The sequence below is a fragment of the Vombatus ursinus genome, unplaced genomic scaffold (assembly GCF_900497805.2).
Source record: "Vombatus ursinus unplaced genomic scaffold, bare-nosed wombat genome assembly UNPS02014814.1, whole genome shotgun sequence".
Taxonomy (NCBI): domain Eukaryota; kingdom Metazoa; phylum Chordata; class Mammalia; order Diprotodontia; family Vombatidae; genus Vombatus; species Vombatus ursinus.
In genome coordinates, this window is record NW_020954592.1 from 16,558,545 (window position 1) to 16,585,314 (window position 26,770).

The 26,770-nt window shown below is 36.0% G+C and overlaps 1 protein-coding gene across 1 annotated transcript in view; it reads right to left on the bottom strand.

The window, feature by feature from the left end:
* The window catches only part of EPHA6 (EPH receptor A6), a 1,252,883-nt gene that overhangs the window by 414,718 nt on the left and 811,395 nt on the right, over window positions 1-26,770 (bottom strand). Inside the window, 1 exon segment of the mRNA XM_027835345.1 lies at window positions 20,128-20,252. Coding sequence (XP_027691146.1) covers window positions 20,128-20,252 — 125 coding nt within the window.

Below are 26,770 nucleotides of genomic sequence, written 5' to 3' on the forward strand. Positions count from 1 at the left end.
ACTGGCTGTAAAAATTATTTCCCACCTTTATGCTTTTCTTCTAGTCTTGGTTGTATTGGCTTTATTTGTGTAAAAAACTTTTCAATTTAATATAATCAAAATTATCCATTTTGCATTTCATAATGTTCTGTATCTCTTGATTGGTACAGGCAAACTATTCCTTGCTCTCCTAATTTGTTTATAGTATCACCTTTTATACATAAATTGTGTACCCATTTTGACTTTGTCTTGGTATATGGCATAAGATGTTGGTCTATGCCTAGTTTCTGCTGTACTTTTTTCCAGTTTTCCCAGCAGTTTTTGTCAAATATTGAGTTCTTATCCCAGCAGCTGGAGTTTGCATTTATCAGATGGCAGATTACTATAGTCATTGACTATTGTGTCTTGCATACCTTACCGATTCCACTGATATACCACTCTATTTCTTAGTCAGTACAAGGTTGTTTTGATGATTGCTGCAGTTTAATACAATGTAAGATCTGGTACAGCTAGGCCACCTTCCCTTGTATGTCTTTTCATTAGTTCCCTTGATATTCTGTACCTTTTCTTCTTCCAGATGAATTTTGTTTTAATTTTTTCTAGCTCTACAAAACAATTTTTGGTAATTTGATTGGCATGATACTGAATAAGTAAATTAATTTAGGTAGAATTGTCATTTTTATTATATTAGCTAGCCCTACCCATGAGCAAATGATATTTTTCCAATTATTTAGATATGACTGTTTGTGTGAAAAGTGTTTTGTAATTGTGTTCATATAGTTCCTGGTTTTATTTTGGCAGGGAGAATCCCAAATATTTTATGTTGTCCACAACAACTTTAAATGGAATTTCTGTTTCTAACTCTTGCTGTTGGGCTTTGTTAGTAATAGATGGAAATGCCAATGATTTATGTGGGTTTATTTTATAACTTGAAACTTTGCTAAAGTTGTTTATTATTTAAGTAATTTTTTTACTTGATTTTTCAGGTTTCTCTAAATATACCATCATATCATCTGCAGAGCAATAGCTTTTTTTCTTCTTTGCCTATTCTAATTCTTATAATTTCTTTTTCTTCTCTTATTGCTAAAGCTAACATTTCCAGTACCATATTGAACAACAGTGGTGATAATGGACATACTTGTTTGACCCCTGATTTTATTGGAAATGTTTCTAGCTTATCCCCATTATATATAATGCTTGCTGATGGTCTTAGCTAGATGCTACCTATCATTTTAAGGAACACTCCATTTATCCCTATGCTCTCTAGTTGTTTTTTTTTTTGATAGAAATGGATGTTGTATTTTGTCAAAAGTTTTTTTCTGCACCCATAAAAAGTATATTATTTCCTCTTCTATTAATCTAGGCTATTTATATTTTTTAAAATACTCATCCATTTCACTTAGACTGTCAAATTTATTAGCATACAGTTGGACAAAATAGCACCCAATTATTGTTTTGATTGCCTCCTCATTGGTGATAGATTCACTTTTTTCATTTTTGATACTGGTAATTTGGTTTTCTTCTTTCCTTTTTTAAATTAAATTAACAAAAGGTTTATCTATTTTATTGGCTTTTCATAAAACCAGCTTTTAGTTTTATTTATTAGTTCAATAGCTTTCTTAATTTCAACTTCATTAATCTCTCCTCTGGTTTTCAGAATTTCTAATTTGGTATTTAATTGTGGATTTTTAATTTGTTCATTTTCTAGATTTTTTAGTTGCATGCCCAATTCCTTGATTTCTTTCTCTATTTTATTCATGTTAAGCATTTGGAGATATAAAACTTCCCCTAAGAACCCTTTTCACTGTATCCCATAAGATTTGGTATGTTGTCTCCTTACTGTCATTCTGTTGGATGAAGTTATTGATTGTTTATATGATTTGTTGTTTGACTCACTCATTCTTTAAGGTTAGATTATTTAGTTTCCAATTAATTTTTAGTCTATTTTTCCATGGCCCTTTATTGCACATAATTTTTATTGCATCATGATATGAAAAGGATATATTTAATAATTCTTCCTTTCTGTATTGGGTTGTAAGGTTTTTATGCCCTAATACCTGGTCAATTTTTGTGTACATGTCATGCACCACTGAGAAAAAGATATATTCCTTTCTATCCCATTCAGTTTTCTCCAGAATTCTATCATATCTAAATTTTCTAAAATTCTATTCAATTCTTTAACTTCTTTCTTGTTCATTTTGTGGTTATATTTATCTAGTTCTTAGAGGGGGAGGTTGAGGTCCCCCACTAATGTGTTCTTGCTTTCTATTTCTTTCTGTAACTCCCTTAACTTCTCTTCTTAGAATTTGGATGCTATACCACTTGGTGCATATATGTTTAGTAATGATATTACTTCATTGTTTATGATTCCTTTTAGCAGGATGTAGTTTCCTTCCTTATCTCTTTTAATTAGGTCTAATTTTGCTTTTGCTTTGTCTGAGATCAGGATTGCTTCCCTTGCTTTTTTTTTAACTTCAGCTGAAGCATAATATATTCTATTCCAGTCTTTTAACTTTACTCTGTGTGTATCTCTCTGCTTCAAATGTGTTTTTTGTAAACAGTGTATTGTGGGATTATGGTTTTTAATCCACTCTGCTATTCACTTCTATTTTATAGGAGAGTTCATCCCATTCACATTCACAGTCATGATTACTATCTGTGTCTTTCTCTCCATCCTATTCTTCCCAGTTTATCTTTTTCTCTTTCTTTTCTCCCTTTCCCTCCTCACTAGCATTTTGTTTTCCACCACAGCTTCCCTTAATCTGCACTCCCTTCTATCAGCCCCTCCATTTTCTTCCCCTTTTCCCTTACTACTTCTTCTTTCTCTTCTATCCATCCCTCCCTTATCTTTCCCCATTCCTCTAATATTTCCTACAGGGTGAGATAGATTTCTATACCTAACTGAATATGTTATTCCCTCTTTGAACCAAATCTGATGAGAGTAGGGTCCAAATAATGCTCATCTCCCTTGTTTCCCTCTACTGTAATAGGTCTTTATACCTCTTTGTGTGATATAATTTACCCTTTTCTGCCTCCTCCTTTCCTCTTCTTCAAGTCCAATCCCTTTTCACTATTTAATTAGATTTTTTTATCATCTCATCAAAGTCAACTTATAGCCATACCCTCTGTCTATATATACACCTTTTCTGAATGTCATAACAAAGATACAGTTCTCAAGAGTTACAAGTGTCATCTTCCCTTGTAGGGATGTAAAGAGTTTGCCTTTATTGAAAAACATGATTATTTTTTCTTCCTGTTTACCTTTTTATGCCTCAGTTGAGTCTTGTATTTGAAGATCAAATTTTCCTTTGAGCTCTGGTATTTTCATCAGAAAGGTTTGGAAGTCCCCTATTTCACTGAATCTCTTCCCCTGAAAGATTATGCTCAATTTTGGTAGGTAGGTGATTATAGGTTGTAGTCCAAGCTCCATTGCCTTATAGAATATCATATTCCAAGCCCTTCATTCTTTTAATGTAGAAGCTGCAAGGTTCTGTGCAATACTGACTGTGGTTCCATGATATTTACATTGCTTCTTTCTGGTGGCTTGCAGTATTTTCTCTTTGACCTGGTAATTTTTGAATTTAGATAAAATATTCTTTAGTATTTTCAATTTGGGATATCTTTCAGGAGGTGAACAGTAGATTCTTTCGATGACTTTTTTACCCTCTGGTTCTAGAACCTCAGTTCAGTTTTCCTTGATGATTTCTTGGACAATGCTGTGCTGGCTCTTTTTTCATCATGGCTTTCAGGTAGACCAACAATTTTTAAATTACCTCTCCTGGATCTCTTTTCCAGATCAGTTGTTTTTCCAATGAGCTATTTTACATTTTCTTCTATTTTTTTCATTCTTTTGATTTTGTTTGACTGATTCTTGATATCTCATAGAATCATTAGCTTCCACCTGCCCACTTCTAATTTTTAAGTACTTTTTTCTTCAATTAACTTTTGTATCTCCTTTTCCATTTGGTTCATTTTGCTTTTTAATTTGATTAATTTTTTAATTAATTAATTAATTTTTAGTTTTTTACATTCACTTCCACAAGATTTTGAGCTCCAAATTTTCTTCTCCTCTCTCCCCTCCCCCACTCTAAGATGGCATTCATTCTGAATACCCCTTCCACCAATCTGCCCTCCCTTACATCACTCCCCCCTTTTTCTTATCCCCTTCCCCTTCTACTATCCTGTTAGGCAGGATAGTTTTCTATAACCCATTGCCTGTATGTCGTATTTCTCAGTTGCATATAAAAACAATTTTTAACATTTGTTTTTAAAACTTTGATTTCCAGATTCTCTCCCTTCCTCCCACCCCAGTCACCCTCATTGAGAACACAAACAATTCGTTAGAAGTTATACATGTGTAGTCATGCAAAACACTTCCATAATAGTCATGTTGTTAAAGACTAAGTATATTTCCCTCCATTCTATCTCCTCCCCCATTTATTCTATTCTCTCCTTTGACCCTGTCCCTCCTCAAAAGTATTTGCTTCTGATTATTCCCTCCCCCAATCTGCCCTCCCTTCTATCATCTTATCCCTTTCCCCCCTATTTTCCTATAGGGTAAGATAGATTTTGATGCCCAATTGAGTATTCATATTATTCCCTCCTTAAACCAAATCTGATGAGAGAAAGATTCACTCATTCTTTCTCCCCTCACTTCTCTTCCCCTCCACTGTAAAAAGTTTTTCTTACCTCTTTTATGTGAGATAATTTACCTCTCCCTTTCTCCTTCCCCCAATACTAGCCTCTCTCATCCCTTAATTTTATTTTTTAGATATCATCCCTTCATATTCAACTTATCTTGTGCTCTCTGTCTATATATATATATATATATATATATACACACATATATATATATACACATATATATATACATACATATATATATATATATACACACATATTCCCTCCAACTACCCTAATACTGAGAAGGGTCTCATGAATTACAAATTTCTTTCCATGTACAAATGTAAACAGTTCAACTTTAATAAGTCCCTTATGATTTCTCTTTCTGGTTTACCTTTTCAGGCTTCTCTTGAGTCTTGTATTTGGCAGTCAATTTTTCTATTAGAATCTAGTCTTTTCATCAAGAATACTTGAATGTCTTCTATTTTGTTGAATGTCAATTTTTTCCCCCAGAAGGATTATAATCAGTTTTGCTGGATAGGTGATTCTTGGCTACAATACTATCTCCTTTGACCTTTGGAATATCATATTCCAAGCCCTCTGATCCCTTAATGCTGTTAAATCTGGTGTTATCCTGATTGTGTTTCCACAATACTTGAATTGTTTCTTTCTGGCTGCTTGCAATGTTTTCCACTTGACCTGGGAACTTTGGAATTTGGCTGCAATATTACTATGAATTTTCCTTTGGGTATCTCTTTCAAGAGGTGATTGGTGGATTCTTTCCATTTCTACTTCACCCTCTGGTTCCAGAATATCAGGGCAGTTTTCCTTGATAATTTCTTGAAAGATGATGTCTAGACTCTTTTTTTGATCATGGCATTCAGGTAGTCCAATAATTTTAAATGATCTCTCCAGGGTCTGTTTTCCAGGTCAGTTGTTTTTCCAATGAGATATTTCACATTATCTTCTATTTTTTCATTCTTTTGGTTTTGTTTTATAATTCTTGATTTCTCATAAAGTCATTAGCTCCATTCTAATTTTTAAGGAAGTATTTTCTTCAATGAGCTTTTGGACTTCCTTTTCCATTTGGCTAATTCTGCTTTTGAAGGCATTCTTCTCCTCATTGTCTCTTTGGACCTCTTTTGCCATTTGGGTTAGGCTATTTTTCAAGGTGTTTTCTTCAGTATTTTTTGGGGTCTCCTTTAGCAAGCTGTTGACTTGTTTTTCATGATTTTCTTGCAACACTTTCATTTCCTTTCCCAGTTTTTCCTCTACTTCTCTTACTTGTTTCTCAAATTACTTTTTGAGCTCTTCCATGGCCTGAGACTGATTCATATTTTTCTTGGAGGCTTTAGGTGTAGGAGCTTTGACTTTGTTGTCTTCTTCTGGTTGTATGTTTTGATTTTCTTTGTCACCAAAGTAATATTATATAGTTTGCCTTTTAGGCACAGTTTGCTCATGTTTCCAGTCAATTACTTGACTTTTAAACTCTTTGTTAAGGTAGGACTCTGCTTTCAGTGTGGAGGGCATACTATCTTAAGCTTCAGGGGTTTTGTGCAGCTGTTTTCAGAGATACTTCTAGGGACCTATAAATTTTCCATTCTTCCAAGGTGGTATGACCAAGGGTGAGGTATTTACTCCTTTCCTTGCCTATGCTCTGGTCTATGAGTGATCACAAGCACTCTTTTCTGCCTTGGAACTGTGAGGAAGATTCACTTTTCCCCTCTGCCACAAGCCCCACCATGCCAGCACTCCTCCTTGCCCTAGGACCCCTACCCAGGACTGCAACCCAGATCCAATTATGGGCAAAGCAAGAGAATCCTGCCTCTGCATCAGCAGAGAGATCCCTTCAATCCAACTATGATCAAACACTCAATTCCCCCTCTGTCTGTGGGCCCAAAACTCTGGAAGCAGCTGCTGCCACTGCTGCCACTGAGGGGCCATTCCAGGGCTGGGGCCAGACCATGTTCCTCTCTCTGAGGTCCAATAGAGCTTTCCCATTGATCTTCTAAGTTGTTTTTGGCTTTTGTGGGTTGAGAGGTCTGGAAACCACCACAGCTGCCTGTGATTTCATCCCCTGAGTCCTGTTCCAGGTTTGCTAGGGCCCCATCTTTGCCTGTGTGGGCTACGCTGAACTGTGCTCCTCTTCCAGTCCAGCACAACATACCTTTCTCATCAACTATCCATTTTGTCTTGGGCTGGAAATTTGTTTCATTCTGTCTTTTTGTGTGTTCTGCTGCTCTAGAATTTGTTTAGAGTCAAATTTTTCAGGTATTTGGAGAGGTTTTGAAGAGAGCTCAAGCAAGTCACTGCTTTCACTCCACCATCTTTGCTCTGCCCCCAGCCCATTTTACTTTTTAAGGAATTCTTCTCTTCAGTGAGTTTTTGTGCCTCCTTTTCCATTTGGCCAATTCTGCTTTTTAAGGAGTTGTTTTTTTCAGTATACATTTTTTCTGTTTGGCTAATTGTATTTTTTTTTTTTTAGGCAATTGGAGTTAAGTGACTTGCCCAGGGTCACACAGCTAGTAAGTGTCAAGTGTTTGGTCTGAGGCTGGATTTGAACTCAGGTCCTCTTCACTTCAGGGCTGGTGCTCTATACCCTGTGCCACCCAGTTGCCCCACCAATTGTATTTTTTAAGGACTCATTTTGTACAGTCAGTTTTTGTCCTTCCTTTTCCAAGGTATTGATTTTCTCTTGCATACCTCTCATTTTTTTCCCCATTTTTTCTTCTCTCTCTCTTATTCTCTTTCAGCTCTTCCAAGAAGACTTCTAAGAAGGTTTTTTGGGCTTGAGACCAGTTCATATTCCCCTTTGAAGTTTTGAATGTGTGTATATTTACAATGTTGTCCTCTTCTGAATTTTTCCTTTGATCTTCCCTGTCCTCATTATAAGAATCTGTGGTCATTTTATGTTTCTGCTTTATGATCATGGCTATTTCCTGTCTTTTAATATTGAACTCTCCTGCTGGAGCACAGAAAGTACTGACCCAAGCTTCTTGTGCTGTGGGCCAGGGACCTTGCCACTAGCTTTGTGTGCTGAAATTTCAGGTGCTGGCAGCTGGAGGCTGTAGGAGTCTGGCAGCTTTCTTGGTGCTGAGCTTGGGTCAGCAATACTGAAGCTCTTGGGGTTGGGTTTGGGATGGGGGAGGGGTCTGTCCCCTGGAGGACACATGTTCACCATGTGCTGCTCTGAAGCACTGACAGGTTTGGCTGTTGGAGGATACCTGTCCACTTGTGCCTCCTAGAGTTGTGCTTCCTGGAGTTGTGCTTCCTGCAGTTGTGCTGAAGAACTGGGAGGTGTGGCTGCTGGAGAATGCCTGCCCACCAGTGCACATGGTGGTTTTCCAAGCTGGAGCCTACTGGTTCCCCTGTCTGTACCAAGGCAGTAAGGTGGAGGGGATCCCTGGTATTAGTCCTTACCTGATCCACCATCCTGGAGCTCAGGATCTTCCCATAGTTTGTTGAGGTGTGGCTTGCCACAGGCTTCCTGGGACATCTCCTGTCCTGTACTACTCCCCTTACAACAGCATGAGAGGAACATTTCCTTTTAATCCCTCATGCTTGTTAGGCTACAAGAATGTCACACCTTGTCTTTCTTCTGGCTCAGCTGTTCCAGAGTTTTTCCTAGGGTGATATTTTTTAGGTTTTCAGAGGTCAGTAAGGGAGTATGAGTTGATCATTGTACAATATTGCTGTTACCATATACTACATTCTCCTGGTTCTGTTCATTTCACTTTGTATCAGTTCATGTAAGTGAACATTTTCTTAAGAATAACTTAAGAAGAGAGGACTTAAAGAGGATATGATAACTGTCTTCAAATATTTAAAGGGCCATCATGAGAAGGAAGGATTAATCTTGAGCTATTTGGGCCCAGAGAACAGAAGTCGGAGCAACAGGGAAAAGTTGGTGAACATATCTATCTATCTATCTATCTATCTATCTATCTATCTATCTATCTATTTATCTATTTATCTATCTATCTATATCTATATCTATATCTATATATATGTATATATGTATATATATGTATGTATATATGTATGTATGTATATATTTTTTGGCTAGGCAATGGGGTTAAGTGACTTGCCCAGGGTCACATAGCTAGTGAGTGTCGAGTGTCTGAGGCCAGATTTGAACTCAAGTCCTCCTGACTCCAGGGTCAGTGCTCTGTTAACTGCATCACTTAACTGCCCCAAAACTATGGTGAATTTTTAAAAATTTTTTATTTTTTTTTAACAGGGATAAGTTAGGAAGAGGATAATTTAAACTTGATATCCAGAAACTAAAAATGAGAACTGTCCAAAAGTAGAATGCACTATTATGTTAAGCAATGTTGACTTCTTCCTATTTAGAGGTTTCCAAGAAGAGGATGGATGACCTCTTGCTGAATATTTCATAATAGGAATTCTTTTCCAGTATGCGTTGGACTCTATGACCATTCCAGTTCATACAGATTTTAAATGTATATGATTCTATTATTCTATTAATCCCACTGTGAAGTGGTAGTGTAAATATTTTTATCCACATTTGTAGATAAATAATCCCTAAGAGTTTCATTTGTCCCTAGTCAAACAGATAAGTATATGAGGCAGGATTCAAACTCAGGTCTACTAATTCCAGATTGAATGTTCTTTATACAATTATACAATTCTGTCTCTCCATATAGTTGTAAACCTTAGAGGGCACACACCAATGAAAGGAAACATTGATTTTTATCAATAATTCCCTTCATTTATCAAATGCTCCCAGTTCTATGGTAGGGGAGGTGAGAATGGGTCATTTTAAACATTGTTCATAAAAATTAAAATTCTGTTTAGAATCCTAGAATGTTAGAAGTGCATGGACTTCAGTGATAATTTTTAGGCAGTTTAACTTACAAATTAAAAATGGTGACAGACAAGGTATTGAAATATAAAACAAATTTGAATTTGGTAGAAGGAAGGAATGCTTTAAATGATATGATTTGTGCAGATTGTGATAGTTGGGCAATGAATGTAAAAGTATTTATCACATGCTTTCTTTGTCACTATGGTGGAAGCCAGGTCCTGTAGTGTATCAGGCTCTGAAGTCAGAAAGACCTTAATTCAAATACTGCTCCAAACAGTTCTTGATCCTAAGCAAATCACTTAACTTCCATTTACCTCACTTCCCTTATCTGTGAAATTGAGAAAACAAAAGCACCTACTTCCCAGAGCTGTTATAAGCATCAAACATGATAATAATTGTAAAAGGCTTAGCATAGTGCCTGGACCATAGTAAGCCCTGTATACGTATTACCTATGATGATGATATGCCATGCACTATGCTATGGGGATATAAATAGAAAATACTGGGGATACAAATGCAAAAATAAGACAATCCCTAGAATGTAAGGAACTTATGAACTAATGAAATACATTGACTTTAAATTCACAGTCAAAGAACCTTAGAGATGGAGCGGGTTTTAGAAATATACTAGTCTAACGCGTTTGAACAAGAAAATCTTTTACAATACCCATTATAAGTGGTCTTCCATTCTTTGTATGAAGACTTTGTCTAATAAGTGGCTCACTACTTCTGAGGCAGCTGAGCCCATTTCGTTTTAAGCCAGCTCTAATAACAAGTTTTTCTTTTCCTTGAGCCAAAAGCTGCCTCTCTGCAACTCTTACCTATTAATCCTATTTTCAGTCCCTCTTTAACATGACAGCCCTTCAAAATTTGAAGATAGCTCTCATATTATATAGGGCTGCTAGGTGGTGCAGTGGATATGATGAGTTACAGGCCCAAGCTGAGACTTTTGCTCCTTATCCCAAAAAGAATTTAGGTACCATTTGCCTAAGGGCCCTAGGAAAAACCCCTCCTTGAACTCCCACTTAGTCTCTAGTGTTCCCCTGAGGCAATAATCCACTCAAATGGCCTTTCATTCTGGCTACTTTCATTGCACCTATGCCCAATCTCCCAATTCTTAGTTACCTCTGACCCAGTTTAACCTTCATTGTCTGTTACCTCCTGATGGCCCTTGGGCTACTTCCCACCCTTGACTCTATCTAGACCCCATTCTTGACCTTCCAGTCACTCCCATCTAGACCCCTCCATTCCCATCAAAACACCTCTTCTCCAGACCCCTCCTCCAGTCACTCCAAACTACTTGGCCACTCCTAGATCCCTCCCACAGTCTTTCTGTGTATAAGATCCATCTCACCTCTGTTAAGGTGCTCAGATTCTTAAAATCTAGCCAATAGCTAACACATGTTCAGATTTCTTAAAAGTCTGGCTAATATAGCAGATCTTTTGCTGAAAGAAGGCTTGGGTTGAATTTATTCAGGCAGGACCTGTATGTCACTGTTTTGGGGTCCCAGGACCCAGTATCCCTAAACCTCTAAACCTCAACATTTATGGTTCTCCCAATCTCAACAGATAGAGTGCCTGGCCTGGAGTAAGAGACACTCCTCTTCCTGAATTCAAATCTGGCCTCAGACACTTGCTAGCTGTGTGACCCTGGACAAGTCACTTAACCCTGTTTGCTTCAGTTCCTCCTCTGTAAAATGAGCTGGAGAAGGACATGGTAAACCACTGCAGTATCTTTATTAAGGAAAACTCCAAATGGCATCATGAAGCATTGGACATGAAGAAGCATCCCACTTCTCCCTGAACTACTATTACCTTATTGCTTAATCATTCTCAGTTACTTCAGCAAATACTTGTATGTTATGGTCCCCAATTGTGTCATCATCCTTTTTATCATAATAATAATAGTAATAGTAATAATGACTTTAAAATACTTTAAGATCTTCACAATGCTTTAAATTAACTGCCTCATTTGATCCTCACAACAACCATGGGAGGTAGGTACTATTATTATCCTCATTTTACAGATGGGGAAATTGAAACTCAGGGAGTTTAAGTAACTTTCCCAATATCATACAGCTACTAAGTGTCTGAGGCAGAATCTGAACTCAGGTATTCCTGACTCCAAGTCTATACTATCTCATCATGAGATAATCTCTTTCAAATATCAAATTTCTCTGATGAAAGATTGAGGCACAAGATCAAATCCTCTAATAAGTATCTGCAGAAAATGTAAGAATAACACTTCTTTCCTATAGTCTTCTTTAAAAGATTAGAAGGGCATTCTATAACACTGGGAAGGAACAAATTTTCAAACTTCTACTTGAATTGCTAACAACGTTAAAAGTTTTTCTTTCTCAAATGCATATAGTTTGTCATCAATCTGTGTGCAGTCTGGAGTATTTTAGACCATGTCAGAAAGCTGATCTTTATTTTAGTTCAGCCTTTAATGGTTTCTTCTTGTACAATTTTGTCAGTGGCCTGGGGTATCAAACAAAAAGATGAGAGAGAATTATAAAAGAGTTCCCACATCTTAAGGATGATTATTTTTGAATAATCAAAATAGGACATTGTATAGTTAGTATGAAGAGAAAAAGGAAATGACAAAGTAAATAAGTACACCCAAAAGGCATATATCCAGATGATTAGCCCTTGTTCTCTTTAGGCCACCCTTACTTTTATTTTTCTCCCCATTATACTCCCTTGAAAACACAGGTACATGTTCCTGTAGTTTTTTACTGTTAACAATCATTAAACAATTAATGTGCTTATTTTAGAAAGACTGATTTTTGAGGGGTTGTGGCACTACTAAAGGCAGAAGATTCTTCTTTACTTCTTTATGGCAAAGTCACTAGGATTTTTTAATCTTCTTTGTTTCTCCTGGAGTGGCCATTGTGTTCAGTAAGAAGCCAATCAGGAAGTACTCTCTAGGCCATTCTAATATCAAATAGAAAAGCTTAGAAATTCCTTTTAAATAATTGAAAACAACCATTAGGATGATAGCCAACCAGAGAGGTCTTGGGGGACATTAGGTATAGAACCTCTTTGATTGGTCTAAGGAACTTCTGGTGGTTGCTAATCGATTTTTCTGGGAAGATTTCCTTTTTTTCAAATAGTAGTTATGTCAGTGTCATTAATAATGGCTGTTGCAAGGGGCCTTGATTTTCTCCCCAAGGCAAAAATTACATCTGGTCAGAAAAGCCTCATAATTATTTCTTCTTATTCAGAACAGAGACCTAGATTTTTTTTTCTCCCTCATTTGAGAATCTAAGACACTTAAAATCTTCCCTTGAGGAATCAGGATAATAATAGCAGAGCCAGGAAATGAAGCTACTTACTACACATTGCTTACTCTATGGGAATAAGCTCAGAGATTTTTGCTTAAACTCTGGGAATTTAACTCCCAGAGCACATTTATAGCAATTATTATTATTATTATTATTATCATCATTAAAATTCCAAATGTATCTGCTTTTCCCTGGGTTGTTAAGAGCCTCTTTACATTAAAAAAGAGTGGGGTTGTCACAAAGAAGTTTAAATTTGTAGAGATGTGCTGATCAATAAGGATCCTCAGACAGTCTTGAATTCTCAGAAATGGTTGAAGTATACAAAATGACTCCAAGTTTATTCATGTTTATGAAAACACTTAGATGAATATCTTGGTTTTGTGGGAAATTTCCAGGGAAATAGCCTTTTTTTTTTAGCTTTCTATATAAAAACCATACTATAATAAATAGAAGAGAAAGTAGGGAAAGAGAAGAGTAATGAACATATTTGAATATTGGACTTAAATCATGATGTACTGGATTAAATCTTTCCATCAGTGACACTCATCTTTTTTGGAGTCTTAACATTTTATGCAGGGCACCAAGGTGGCACAGTGGATAGAGTGCAGGCCTTGGAGTTAAGAAGACTCATCTAACTGAGTTCAAATCTGGTTATAGACACTTGCTAGCTATGTGACTCTGGGCAAGTCCTTTAACCCTGTTTGCCTCAGTTTCCTTATTTGTAAAATAAACTGGAGAATGGTAAACCACTCTAGTATCTTTACCAAGAAAATCCCAAATGGAGTCATGAAGAGTTGGACAAAACTGAAAATGACTAAACAACAATGACAATATTTTATATGTTTAATTTCATCAACTTAACAAAAAAAAAAACAACAAACAAAAAAACAAACATACTTGATGGCTCATCTCCTCAAATGGATCTGGATATCATCAACCTAGATGTTCTATTCAATGGTACAGACATCTCATTCATTGCTGCTTATTTGATGCAATTTTTGTCCACATCTATTTACAAATTTGCCATAGGAATTCCACTCCACATAAGAACACCAATAAGAACACTTCACATACTCTCTTTCTTGCTTGTTATGTAGTGAGACCATCATTTACATATAATCTAATCATTACACATGCATCCACACAATTCCTACATCTTTTGCTTCACTTCTTCTTGGAATTTCCTTATTTGTAATAAATCATGACTTGCTTGTACTCAATGTACAACTCTGTATTGTCCTCTGTGTGATAGTCTTTTTTTTTAAACTCTTTAGTCAAGTTCCATGATTTGGAGTCATACAAAACCACTGGTAGAATATTGATTTTTGATGGAATTTGAAAATCTTGATGAATAAAGATAATTTTGCTTTCAGAAGTTACATCTTCTGAAATGATACTTTGAATTGTCAAAGAATCATGGTTGGGAATCACTGTTTTTGACTAATATTTTAATATTTCTCTAGAATATTGACTATTTCCCTATACATTTCTATCACTCATCAATGATTAGAGAGAAGGCATATCCATTGTGAAACACTGAAGCATCACATATTTTTGTGAAAAAAGTAAACTCTATTCTCTTGGGAGCTGGTCAACATTAACTATTACAAATAGTCTTAAGATGTCTTGATAAAAGTGAAAATGGATAAAATCTACTTTTGTGAATTTTCTCACATCTCAGAAACATAAGAAAATCTACTATTAAATGAACTTTTCTTTTTGTCTTGAAGTGGGAGCACTTGAAATCTCATAAGGAAGTTCAACCTACAGATAGCTATCATGTTCTGTACATGGATATTATAGTGATAGCATAATCTTTGTCATCATGGCCATTATCAAATCCTCAAATTGGTAACACATTTTGATTTTTAAAATCATTCCTTATAATCTTAAATAAAGCTTGTGGTATCAAACACAAATACTGGAATGATTTGCTGCACAGACTCACATCTCTTATTCCATTTAGGGTATTGGTGAGTAAGAAGGAGAATACTGATGACTTACTTTATAAATTTTTTTTGGTGCAGCCAGAAAGTGAACTTATTAATGTCTTGTGGCATCCTACACCTTTTTATATACACATAAAATAGTAAATGTCTGAGAAGAGGAGATGACAATGTATGACAGGAACATTATATCCTTTTAGGAAGGGATAATATTTTTTAGTCTTAACCTACAAATGTTGACCATTAGATGATGACCAATAGATCATACACTCTCTACAGAACTTGGAAGACCATTGGTTTAGCTGAAAGAAGCATGTACATGTGACAGAAAGTATGGAAACATAAATCTCAACCACAGATCAATAAGGAAGACAATATAAATAAGATATATGAATGTAGTTGGTTTTAGAGAAATATGGGAAGATGTATGAACTGATGCAGAGTGAAGTGAGAAGAATCGAGAACAATTTACACAATAACTACACTGTAAAGACAAAGACTTTGTGATTTCCAGATAAAAGTAATTATGATAAGAACTAGAGTTAAAAAGGTATAATAAATTCCTTTTCTTGTCCTCCATGCATGTCTGCCTGTACTCCTAAATAACCTCCCTATCTCAGAGATATATTCTAAGATATCCTTTGTCTCCATCCCAAAAGCAGAATGGAGAAAACAACATAAGAAAATCTTATGAGTTAGTGATAGCATATTATGCATATGATTCCTGAAAAAAGCTCTCTCTGTCTCTGTCTCTCTCTCTTCCTCCACCTTCCTTCTTTCTTTCTCCTCTCCTCTCCTCTCCTCTCTTCTCCTCTCCTCTCCTCTCTTCTCCTCTCCACTCCTCTCTTCTCCTCTCCTCTCCTTTCTTCTCCTCTCCTCTCCTGTCCTCTCTTCTCCTCTCCTCTCCTTTTCTCTTTCTTCCTGACTGTCTCCCTCTCTCTTTCATTTATCAGGTGCCATAAAGTATAATGCACTATTAGGAAAATCACAAGATGTTTATTTTTTGAAGAATTTTTGCTGTATAATCTGAGAGACAGTCTCCAAAATAGGAATAGGAAAAAATAGAAGAGAAAGAAGACAGGCTAGAGAAAGTAAAGTAAGGCAAAGGGGGGAAGAGTAATTAGGGGTCTTTGGAGTAGTCTTACCCCATCCCCTGAAGTGGAGGGGCAGAATTATGCTGCCAAGAGAAGAGCTAGAATGTTAACAACTCAAGTTGTTAATACTTCATGTATTGCTGTCAGATTTGAATAATGTCTTCTTGGATTGCTAAATCTAAGAGCAAATAATCTCCTTTGATGTGCATAGATTATATTTAAGAAGATACTTTGAAAGTAAAATGTTAATGGTACTAATTTTAAATGTTTATGTGCATTATTAGCATAACCTGATGTCTAATTTGTAAGACTAATTCTGTTTTATTTTTAATGTTAAATGTTTTCACTGTTTTTGCAAGATGAAAATTCTTATTTTAAGCAATTAATTACCTATTTACAAATAAAATGTTTAAATTAAGTTTTTCTAAAGTCATTTTTCCAAGACAATGTATTTATATTTTTGGAAGTAATTAATTGATATATATGTATGTATATTATATATGTGTATATGTGTGTGCATACACACATATATTTTATATATTACATTTTAATTTATATATTACATTTACATTATTTATATAGTGTAATTATTTACATAATTAATATATTACATTTACATTATTACAAATTATATTTTTAAAATAACATCTGTATATATGTATGTATATGCATATATACATACATACATATATATATGTACAGATGTTACTTTTAAAATGCGGAAACTGATTCTGTTCTAAAGCACTGAGATCTTAGCCTCTGCTTACAGGTTTGAACAGATTTACTACATCCTTAAGAAATATTGAAAAATTCTTGTGAAGTTTGAACTGAAAATTGGATAATTTAACTAGATGGTGATATTCTAATTAGGTAGTGAACTCTAGCTCGAAGATTTCTCAGGCTATAGTAATGACAACTTCAGAGATATACACTGTCCTTTGATTTACATAGAGCAAGAAGTGACCTTAGATAACACCTAGCCCAACTACTCTCTTTTTACTTATAAGAAACTGAAGCAACTGAAGCATGGGAGCCACACAAGTAATTAGTTGCAGAGCTACAGGGCTAGAACATAGGTTCTCTTACTGTGCTCAAGCATCTTTTCACCAGATCATGATGCCTTTTCCTTCTAGTTACTGTTTTTTCTTCCATGTAAACCATTCTATCTATTGCAAAACAAAAACAAACTCTACTATCAATTAAATAAACACATTTCCAAAAGAAAAAAAAAGTCACATAGCAATAGCATGAGGAGTGATAAATAAAAAAAACCCTATAAACTTTTGATGTGTCATCGCTCTCTTAATTATATTTATCAACTCTATTATTATAGTCTTCTTAGTCAATGTAAGTTCATTAACCCATTCTACCCCTTCCACAGAATTCTTTACTTTAAACCATGACAGTTTGAATTTACAAACACATCTGATCTTATCTGTTTTGTTTGAATTATTGTCCTGGTTAGGTATCTTTCAATTAGCCATTTGTAACACTTAGCTCCTGTCTCTGACTGGTGTTCTTTACTGTATTTTCAGATATTGCTATCAGATCTTTCCTCTCTCTGTTCAGTATCCAATTCCTATAAAAAAAATAAAGGATTTAAGTATGCTGACCGCTCATCTCTCAGAAGTTTCCATGACAATTTTTCCCCAATAAAAAAGGACTAATAACCTGAAGGACATATTGATTTATGAATGCCTTTCTCTGTCTTCATTAAACTTCTCAGATTAATGAACAGAAAGAAAAAGATGCCCTGGTCATCTTGATCTTCACAGAACTCTTGAATATGTCTCTATAGTATTCACTACCTGGCTCCTTTCTAGTCTTTTAAAGGCCAGGGCTTTGAATATAGCAATCCTTAAGTGAAGACTTCTTTGTACTTCCAAGTCAACTGAGGAAACAAGATTCAGGCCAAATTTTTACTTAATAAGGGTAGCAGTCAAGGTAAAACCTATGAAGGTTTAGTGAAGGAAAAGGTTGAAATCTCAAGGGAAATAATTTAGCACTTTATGTAGGATCATAGGATTTAGAGGTAGAAGTTGACTTAGAGATCTTCTGATTTGGAGATGGAAGAATTCTTAGAAGCCATCATGTCCAACCACCTAATTTTACGGATGAAGAAACCAAGATTGATATCAGGGATTTGTCCAGGGTAAAGCAAATAGTAAGTATCTGAGCCAATACTTTAACTCAGGTCTTTCAGACAACAAGCCTACCACTCTATCTTTGCACCAACCAAATTCTTTAGATTCAGAGTCCAACTTCCTTGTGAGGAAACAGATCTGTAGAGGTGAAATAATTTGTCCAAAGTTTTGCAGATAGTAGATGTGGGATTTAAATTATGTTCTTTGGAAAGAAAACAAGTTATCTTTTCACTATACCACATGCCTTTTGGGCAATATTTGCATGTTAAATTTTAGAAGATTATTATTTATTATTCCTGTGGTTTGTTGGGTTGGGGGTAAGGGTGAAGATCTATCTTTTTCTCCCAAACTGGGCTTTTGCAAATAATGCTAACAATTCAGTGGCTGGTATATAAGGGTGCTAACTTTTCTGCTTGCAGTCCTGATAGCATTTGAAATTTTATGTCAATGTTTCATTTGAAGTGTTTTATTTCTTCTGTGTTTTTGTGAGCATCCTTGCATTTTTTTGTTTGTTTGTTTTACTCTGATACCAAATTAGGCATGGTGTGTTTGTAGGTGTCCCCTAGATATATTTGTTTTTCTTTTTCCCCTATAGGCAAAATGTAAAAATACTATCTGCCTCTGCTAAAAGTCTGGTTAGATTGCTGAATGTTAAAGAGTCATACACTTCCCTCACACCAAAGTCCCATATATTACATATAAGTAGCAAACAAAGCATTCAGAAATTCTGTTTTGTTATTGTACTGTTGGCATTTATGGAGATGTAGCTCATGGTGGAAGAAATCATGTTTTCTGTAAAATCATACAAATCTCTTAAACTAAAATAAAGAATGAAACTAAGTTTTCTGAAGGTCAATAAACAAATACTGAGCCCGATTCTTGCTTAAGCTTGGCTGTAGGAGCTGTGCATAGAATCCAAGACAATGTGGCTATGGGAGGGATAATGGCAAAGGCAGAAAAAGAGTTAGACTGGGTTATTTGGCCAGTAACAAACTCCAATCTGTTTAGCTCCTGTTGTGCAGTGGAAACGTGCATCCTATGAAAAATCCTTTTTGGGGCCAGAGGTGGAAGCAGAGCTCAGAGAGGTGGCTCTTTGGGCCTCTCCTTTTATTAAGAATTTTGCAGAAAGGTTTTTCCCCCCATGGAGAGGGAAGACTCAAGCTGTTTTTGTTTTATGAGAGCCTTGCTTGTAAAGGAGGGTGTTTTCTTCCTCTCTATGGCTTTAATATGGTTTTCCATGTGATAGTAAAAGAATATTCTGTAAACTGTTGTGAGCTGTGAAGCTAAAATAAACTAAAAGAATTCACAAAGAATTTAAAGGGAGAAATAGCCCTTATGAGTTTGTACAATGTGGAAAAAGAATTAGTACGGGCAGTTAGTGATTTAAATTTAAATCTTTGTCTGTATATCTCCTGTCTCTCTCTTTCCACACACACACACACACACACACACACGTACGTACAGGCACTTATAAACATAACATAGTCAGTAGTAAAAAGAACATTATTATTATTATTATATTTATTGGAGGAGAGTACCCTTATCCACTCCTGCATTATATTTGAAAGCAGCTCTTTCTGAGTCTGACTGTCTAGTACATTATTTGCATATAAAAAGGACTAATATCTATGATCCGAGTCATTTACAAGGGATATCTTGTCTTTCAATGTAAATAACTGATCCAAATGCCAAGAACTTATTATTATTTTCAAGTAATTCTCCCTCCCCACCCCCATTTCCCCAATTTTCCTTTAAAATTACATAAATTGCAACAATTGCAAAATTGCAACAATTTTGGCAAAGAGTATGGGTACATTTTAGTTTGTTCCCAGATTACACAATGATAAGTTCATTTGTAAAATTCTTCCTAATTGAATTAGAACACCAATGTTTTGGCAGTCCAAATATAAATTGATGGGGGCATACTATTTCCAAGTATACTACAAAGTTCCTTAAAAGTTCACAACAGAGGTGAATATCTTAAGACATAAAATAAGACAGAATCAATAACAAATTAAAAAAGAGAACAGGAAACCACAATGAAATCAAAAGATTATGTTACAAGGAGAAAGCCTAAAAACAGGAATAAAATAATCTAATGTAGTATCAAAAGTCACAACATACTAACTATATGTTACATATATATACATATATATGTATTGATGATTATAAAATATATATGTATATGTGTATTTTTTTTTCCTGGGAGCTCCAAATACAACCTACTTTCTCATAGTACTTGATCTCGTAGTCCAGAATGGCTCCATTGGAAAACTCAGGTGCTTGCCATGAGAGGGCAATGCTATTTTGAGATGCCCAGTCCTTCCTTACATTACCTATCAGAGATGGTGCTGAAAGGGAAAAAGAATAACTAAGAGTTAATAGGAAGCACTTTCCATATTCTTTTCTCTAATGCTTTTACTTCTTAGAAAAAAAAAGTAAATTCTGGTTGAGGGCAAGATAGATGACCTAATAAACTGTTTATGTAATTTTTTCTTCTTTTTATGTTTAAGTCTCAGGGTCTATTCCAGTAACCCTAGTTAAAATATAAATACATATATATATATATACACACACATATATATATACATATATATATGCAGCACTAAGGAAACACAGTATATAATAGCAATTTTTTTTAGCAATGAAGAACCACATTCAGTAATCTATAGCTACTCCAGCATGTTAGTGTAAAAAGATTGCTTTTGACCTGTGCTCTGAAGTTCAACAAGTCTATATTCCCTGTTTAATGAAAATTTAAAAAATTATTATTCACAACAAAATAGTAGGAACAATTACAATCTCAAAGAAATTTGGCATTTTCTTCAGATATCTTAGGACCTTTTAAATCTTAATATCTACTCTTCAGACTTTGTGATTTTTGGTTTGGGTTTTGTGTAACATTCTTGACAATATTTCCATTCTTTTATACCTCTTAGCTTCTAAATTTGATTACCATGAAATATATGGCTTTTTTAATATAACATTATTTAAAATGGAAACCAAGCTTTAGACACTACTTAGCTCCCACCTCCCTTTCCCCTTTCCATAACCTTATCTTACACACACAATACTCCATCTAAAATGGGCCTTGGTTTGGGCATACAATCATAAACTTATAAAGCACAAAAGTTTGATCACATAACTTAAAAATAGCTTATTCAAATATGTGATTTCTATCATTTATTGTGATATGTCTTCTTTAGTTTAAAAGTTATACCCAAATGATTAAAAATAGGTGCTTAAATAATAGTGGCAGCAAAAGGTATTGGTCACTAGGTAATTACTAGTTAATATAAGTTAGTATAACATTTAATCAAGCTTTAATCATCTAGGTTAGCTATCAGGAATTAATTAATTGGAAAATAAGTAGATGTTTTTCTTAGCTTTGATCATATAGTTCTATTTAGAATTAAAATAATGAAGTCATTCTACTTTATAGTAACAATCAATTAATCAATAAGCATTTATTAAGATCCTACTGTTGGGGTTCATGGGCATCCCAAAATATTGGGGTGTACCAGAATGACCAGGAATAGACAAGTAGGTCATAGTGTCTTGAATAAATTCACTTGAACCATCTCCAAGTTAAATAAAAGGTATTTATTGGGGTAACATACCCAGCAGACTTGGTTCAAGCACCACTAGAGCCCTGCTCCCCATGGGAGACAGAGTGCTATTCTATGTCTGGTCTATATACAGTTTAACAGGATGGGGCGGGGGGAAACTACTACAGTTTAAGAAAATGGGAGAGGCAACAGGAGAGGGAAAGGTGAATGCACACAGAGAAGTAAGAGGAACAGGAAATGAGAGGGGAAGAGCTGTTTTGGAATGTAGGGTAGTTGGAGAGTGCTTTGTGAATGCATACAGTTAAGCAAGGGGAACAGGAAAAGGGTACAGATAAGTCTGAGGTGGGGGAATCAATGCATAATTTTCTTGATCACTTTTCTGGCTGGTCATATCTTGCATTTTATCTCATATCTCACATCCTGTACCCTGTTTGCTCAATCTACCTTGAACATTCCTTTCTGCCTTGCCTCATAACTATTAAGTGCTAGTGACTGTGCTAAGTTCTGGAGATACAAAGAGAGGTAAAATTCCTTGTCCTCAAGAATCTCACATTCTCACCAGGAAGACAGCATGCAAATAAGCTGGTAAATACAAGATATATACAGAACACATTCGAGGTAGTTGCAGAGAAGAAGGCATTAGCAGCCTGGAGCATTAGGAAAGGCCTACTACTGAAAGCGGGATATCAGAGATTTGAAGGTAGCTAGAAAAAGTAAGATACATTCTAGTCATGGGAGCCAGCCTGTGCAAAGCACAGAGATAAGAGATGGTGTATTGTGAGCGAGGGATAGCAAGTATGTTAGTATTACTTGAAAACAGAATATATGGAAAAGAGTAAAGTGTCAAAAAATTGGAAAAGTAGGAAGAGGTCAGGTTATGGAGAGCTTTAAATTCTAAAGAGAAGGCTTCACAGTCATTTGCACACTGCTGAAAACACTTTGGCCATTATCTCTTTTTCTTCCCCAGAAAAGCCTTAGATTCTGCACCTGGAACTATCCTGGACTCTGATAAGGAGATAAGGACTCAAGATAAGCCTCATCTTGCCAAGAACCAGGTCTCAACTCCACTTTCTAGCTGTCTCCATAGAATGCCAATGCAATCCCCTTCTTCTCCCCAGTTCCCTTTTTGGGTTATCTTCCCCTATTAAAACATCATCTCCTTGAGGCCAGAATCTCTATTGCTTATTTGTATTTGTATTTGTATTTCCAACACTTAGCACTACCAGGAGCATATTAAGCACCTATTAAATGACTGTGAGTCCTAAGCCTCCTATCTCCTGCTATGCAGCTTTGACTTGCCTCTTCTGCTGCACCATTTCCTGCTTAATCACCCTACAGAGGGAAGAGGAATAGTGAAGTCAGAGCTCCCATCTGATTATCTGACAATCTACCTCTCATTTCCTATTATATTTGCCTCCAGCCTGTTCTCCAGTCCCCTTTGGGAAGTGGAGTGACACTCTTCACTGAACGTCGAACATTTTCACAATTGATCATATCTTTCATATTCCACTGATTTTTAATGATGACCTAAAAGTCATCATCCAAAATCCATTACCCACTCCCACGTCTCAGTTACTTATTTCCATCCCCTTCAACATGTCCCAAACCAAAATTTCAACTAGACACCACCTAGCCCTTCCATTGTACTCCATGGAATACCTGTTCCATAGGAAAAAAAAGGAACTTCCTTTCATCTTAAGTCTTTTCTTCTCTCATTCCTTCCATCTATTAGCTAATATTGAAACCTTGCTCCCCCTGATGACTCAGCCTTCTTGGCCACTCTTTCCAGTATTTGCTGAAGTTCGAATACTCTTTGCTTCCCATTGCTACTTTCAGGTTCTCCCCCTACCTCTATCACTCAGTAATCTCTTCTCCTTTGAGTTTTATGCCTTTCATATCTACCACCTCAATCAAAATCCTAGCAGCTGTTGTCCATAGACCTTCAGGTCATTCATCATGGCTTACAGTTTTTCTCTGCTCCTCAAATCCTTCCTCTCTTGATTCAAAATTCCTCTTATTTCTCCAATTAATTCCTGCCAAGTCTTAGCCTTGGATCACCCCCACCATTCACCACCTTCTCTCATACACATATGGGGCTGAATGAAAATAATGAAAATTATACAATCATTCTGATCGGATATAAATTTATGTTATACAATCTCATCTCAACCCTCATTGGTGCTAGGTAATCTTTCTAAGCATGTTTTATCATCTTAATATCTTTTTTTGCCAGGGGCTCTTCTGAACTCATTCATTCCTTTTCAAAGCTCCCATCAGTTTTCTTCTCCCTGATCCTGTCAGCTGAGAAACTTGCCCAATACTTTACTAAAAATTGAGACCACCTATCTATCACTCAGATGCCTTCTGTCACTATCTCCTCCTTCATCCATATCTAACATGATGATGTGGCCTTACTCCTTATCAAGGCTAACCCCTCTACCTACTCAAGTAATCCCATTCCTTCCCATCACCTATAGCAGATTGCTCCATCTGACTTTGCTACTATATCACTTATTTTCTTTTTATCTATTTCTTTTTTGTTGTCTCCCCCATTAGATTGTGAACTCCTTGATGGCAGGTTCTATCTTAAAACCTCTTTTTGTAGTAGGCACTTAATAAATGTTTATTGATTGATTGCTCTATATGTCTGTCTGTCTGTATCTTTCATCTATCTTTATTTTTGCTAGTGTTTATCGGTGGAGATTGAGGGGGAAATGTCATTTTTAGCTCTATACTTTGTGGAAAATCACTTTGGTAGTTGAGTAGATGATGAACTGGAGTGGGTGGAAACTTGAGACAGAAAGAACAATTAAAAGGCTAATTCCAAAGGAAGGCCTTGCAGCTCATGACTGACATCCCCACCCCCAGCCAGTGACCTAGATGTCTGCCCTGGTGGGTAGTAGAAGCCTTTCCCAGAAGAGTAACTGAGGGTAGTTCCTCAGTACTTCAAGGGGCTGACACTAGCGTGCAGAAAATTTTATCTAACTCACCTGATATCTTCAACAATCACCTGCCAATGCCATCAAGTTTGAAAGTCACTCTCCTCTCCCTACCTATGACTAATATGGTAAGCAATACTCAACAAATAAGAGTCTATGGTTAATGAGTGAGAGTCATTTTAGAATCAGCTCTTATTGTGAAGCTAGATTATTTGTTAGCTAGAGCAAAGGTCAAAATGAACACCTTCCTTCTAGAAGGGCAAAGATGAGAATTACTTCCTATTATTAACAGTTCTTATTGAGCCATTTATTAAAGCAAACTGTTAACTGAAGAAAAATTGGAACAATATATCACCATTTTTAGGGACATTTAATGTAAAACTATTGCCACAAGGAGGCCCAGAAACCCCCTTACCCAATAAATATTTAATCACCTTGCCAGATCAAAAGACCTGGTAGCTAGGGACTTGGAAACCCACTTATAAATATAAGTTCATTCACAAAAAGACATTATGGAGAAGAATGATGGAAGATTACATACTCTATTGCTTTCTACCACACTGATAAATACTGAAAAGGAAAACAAGCCAATAAAATTCTTGGTGCTAGACCCAGCTAAGCCAGATCATCTCCAAGAGAATTTACAGGTTTAACTGAAATAAAAACACACAAATGTGAATTGTCAAAAATAGCTATTAATTTTCAAATTTGATGACAGTGGAACATGTAGATTCTAGCACCTCAATTCCCAATTGCTATATTAGGAAATGGAAATAGCACCTAAATGAAACAATGAAATGTGACAATACCTGGACAAATACTAGGGAATATTACACAAATATGGAGGCACATAGGAATAAAGTTTCAAGATATCTTAAAGTGAGTAAAATTCCAAAATAATAGAAAACTGGTAGTTACTGTTAACAACAACAACAAAATTAGTGAAAAGATAGGAGGATTGCTGCCTCATACTCCTACTTTTTCATAAAGATTTCTTTGTGAGAATTATTTCCACCTGTTTTGAGGGCATCTTTATTTGAAAATATGACAATAGGACAGTCAGGTTTTCATAAATTATTCTCTATAGTAGACCACATCTTCATAGTCATGTAATTAATTTGATCACTATAAAGGATACAGGGTCACAGAGTATTTTTGTTGTAGTTATTGCTATTGTTGGTTTCATAAAAGCATTTGAATCTGCAGAGCAAAAGTCACCCTTAAAGTTTCCCTCTTAACAAAACATTACCTATGAATATGCTAAAATCCTTAAAGGTTTCGTGACAAATACATCAACAATGTGAACTTTTTTCATTGATCCTCTGATTATCAGACGAGACACAAAATAGAGAGATGTAGAGTAGAACACAGAGAAACACTTTCAGTGAGGTGTTTGCCACTGTTGTGGAGGATGTCTCAGGAAAAGTTCAAATGAAAGATTAATTCTCAAGATAGAGGGAAGTTTCCTAGATACTTCTGAAAGGCTATTGTGGTGATTTCATCAATCTCTAGGCTTTTAGTCAGTCAGTCAAATTTATAAGAATTTACTATAGATGGGGACTTCTGGGAGCCAAGATGGTGGAGTAAACAGTAAGTTGCTGTCACCCTCCCATGTTGACCTCTAAAAAAAATAGCATCCCAGGAAAAATCCTGGAACAGCAGAGCTAGTGGATAGGCAGAATGGAGTAGTTTCTTAGCATCAGAAACTTGGAGGATCAGCAAGAAAGGTCCATTTCACTTGGGTAAAAGCTGAGTGCATTCTAGCACACCAAGTGTCCCAGCAAGCTGGCAATAAGTCCAACCTCAACAAACCAGTGGAGATACTGTGCCTCAGGGTGGTGGAACAAGGAAACACCAACACCAGGACCCCCAAATGCCTTAGCATAGCCAGGGAACTGCAGACTTCAGCTTGGAGAACCAATATGTGTGCTGGTGTAGCTGTGAACAAGAAGGTGTCTTCCATGGCTGGACCTCCTTGTGCTATAGTACAGCTTCAGGTGGGCAGGCATCCTCCAGCAGCAAACCTCCACATACTTCAGCATAGCCCAGGGTAGACAAGCATCCTCTGGCAGCTAGATCTCCATATGCTTTAGGGAAATGCATAAAAACCCTTCAGTACCTCACTGGCTTCAGTATACACTAGACACCACCACTAAGACCCTAGCTCAGCACCAGGTAAGCTGACAGTTGCCTAAAGCCTCCAGCTTCCACCACTTGAATCCCCAGCACACAAAGTCAGTGAACAGGCTCTGAGCACCACTACAATAAGCCTAAGACAATGCACCCTCTAACCCAGAAGTAGAGCTCAACTTTAAAAGTTAGTAAGTAGGCAAACAAGATGAGCAAAAGCAAAAATGAACA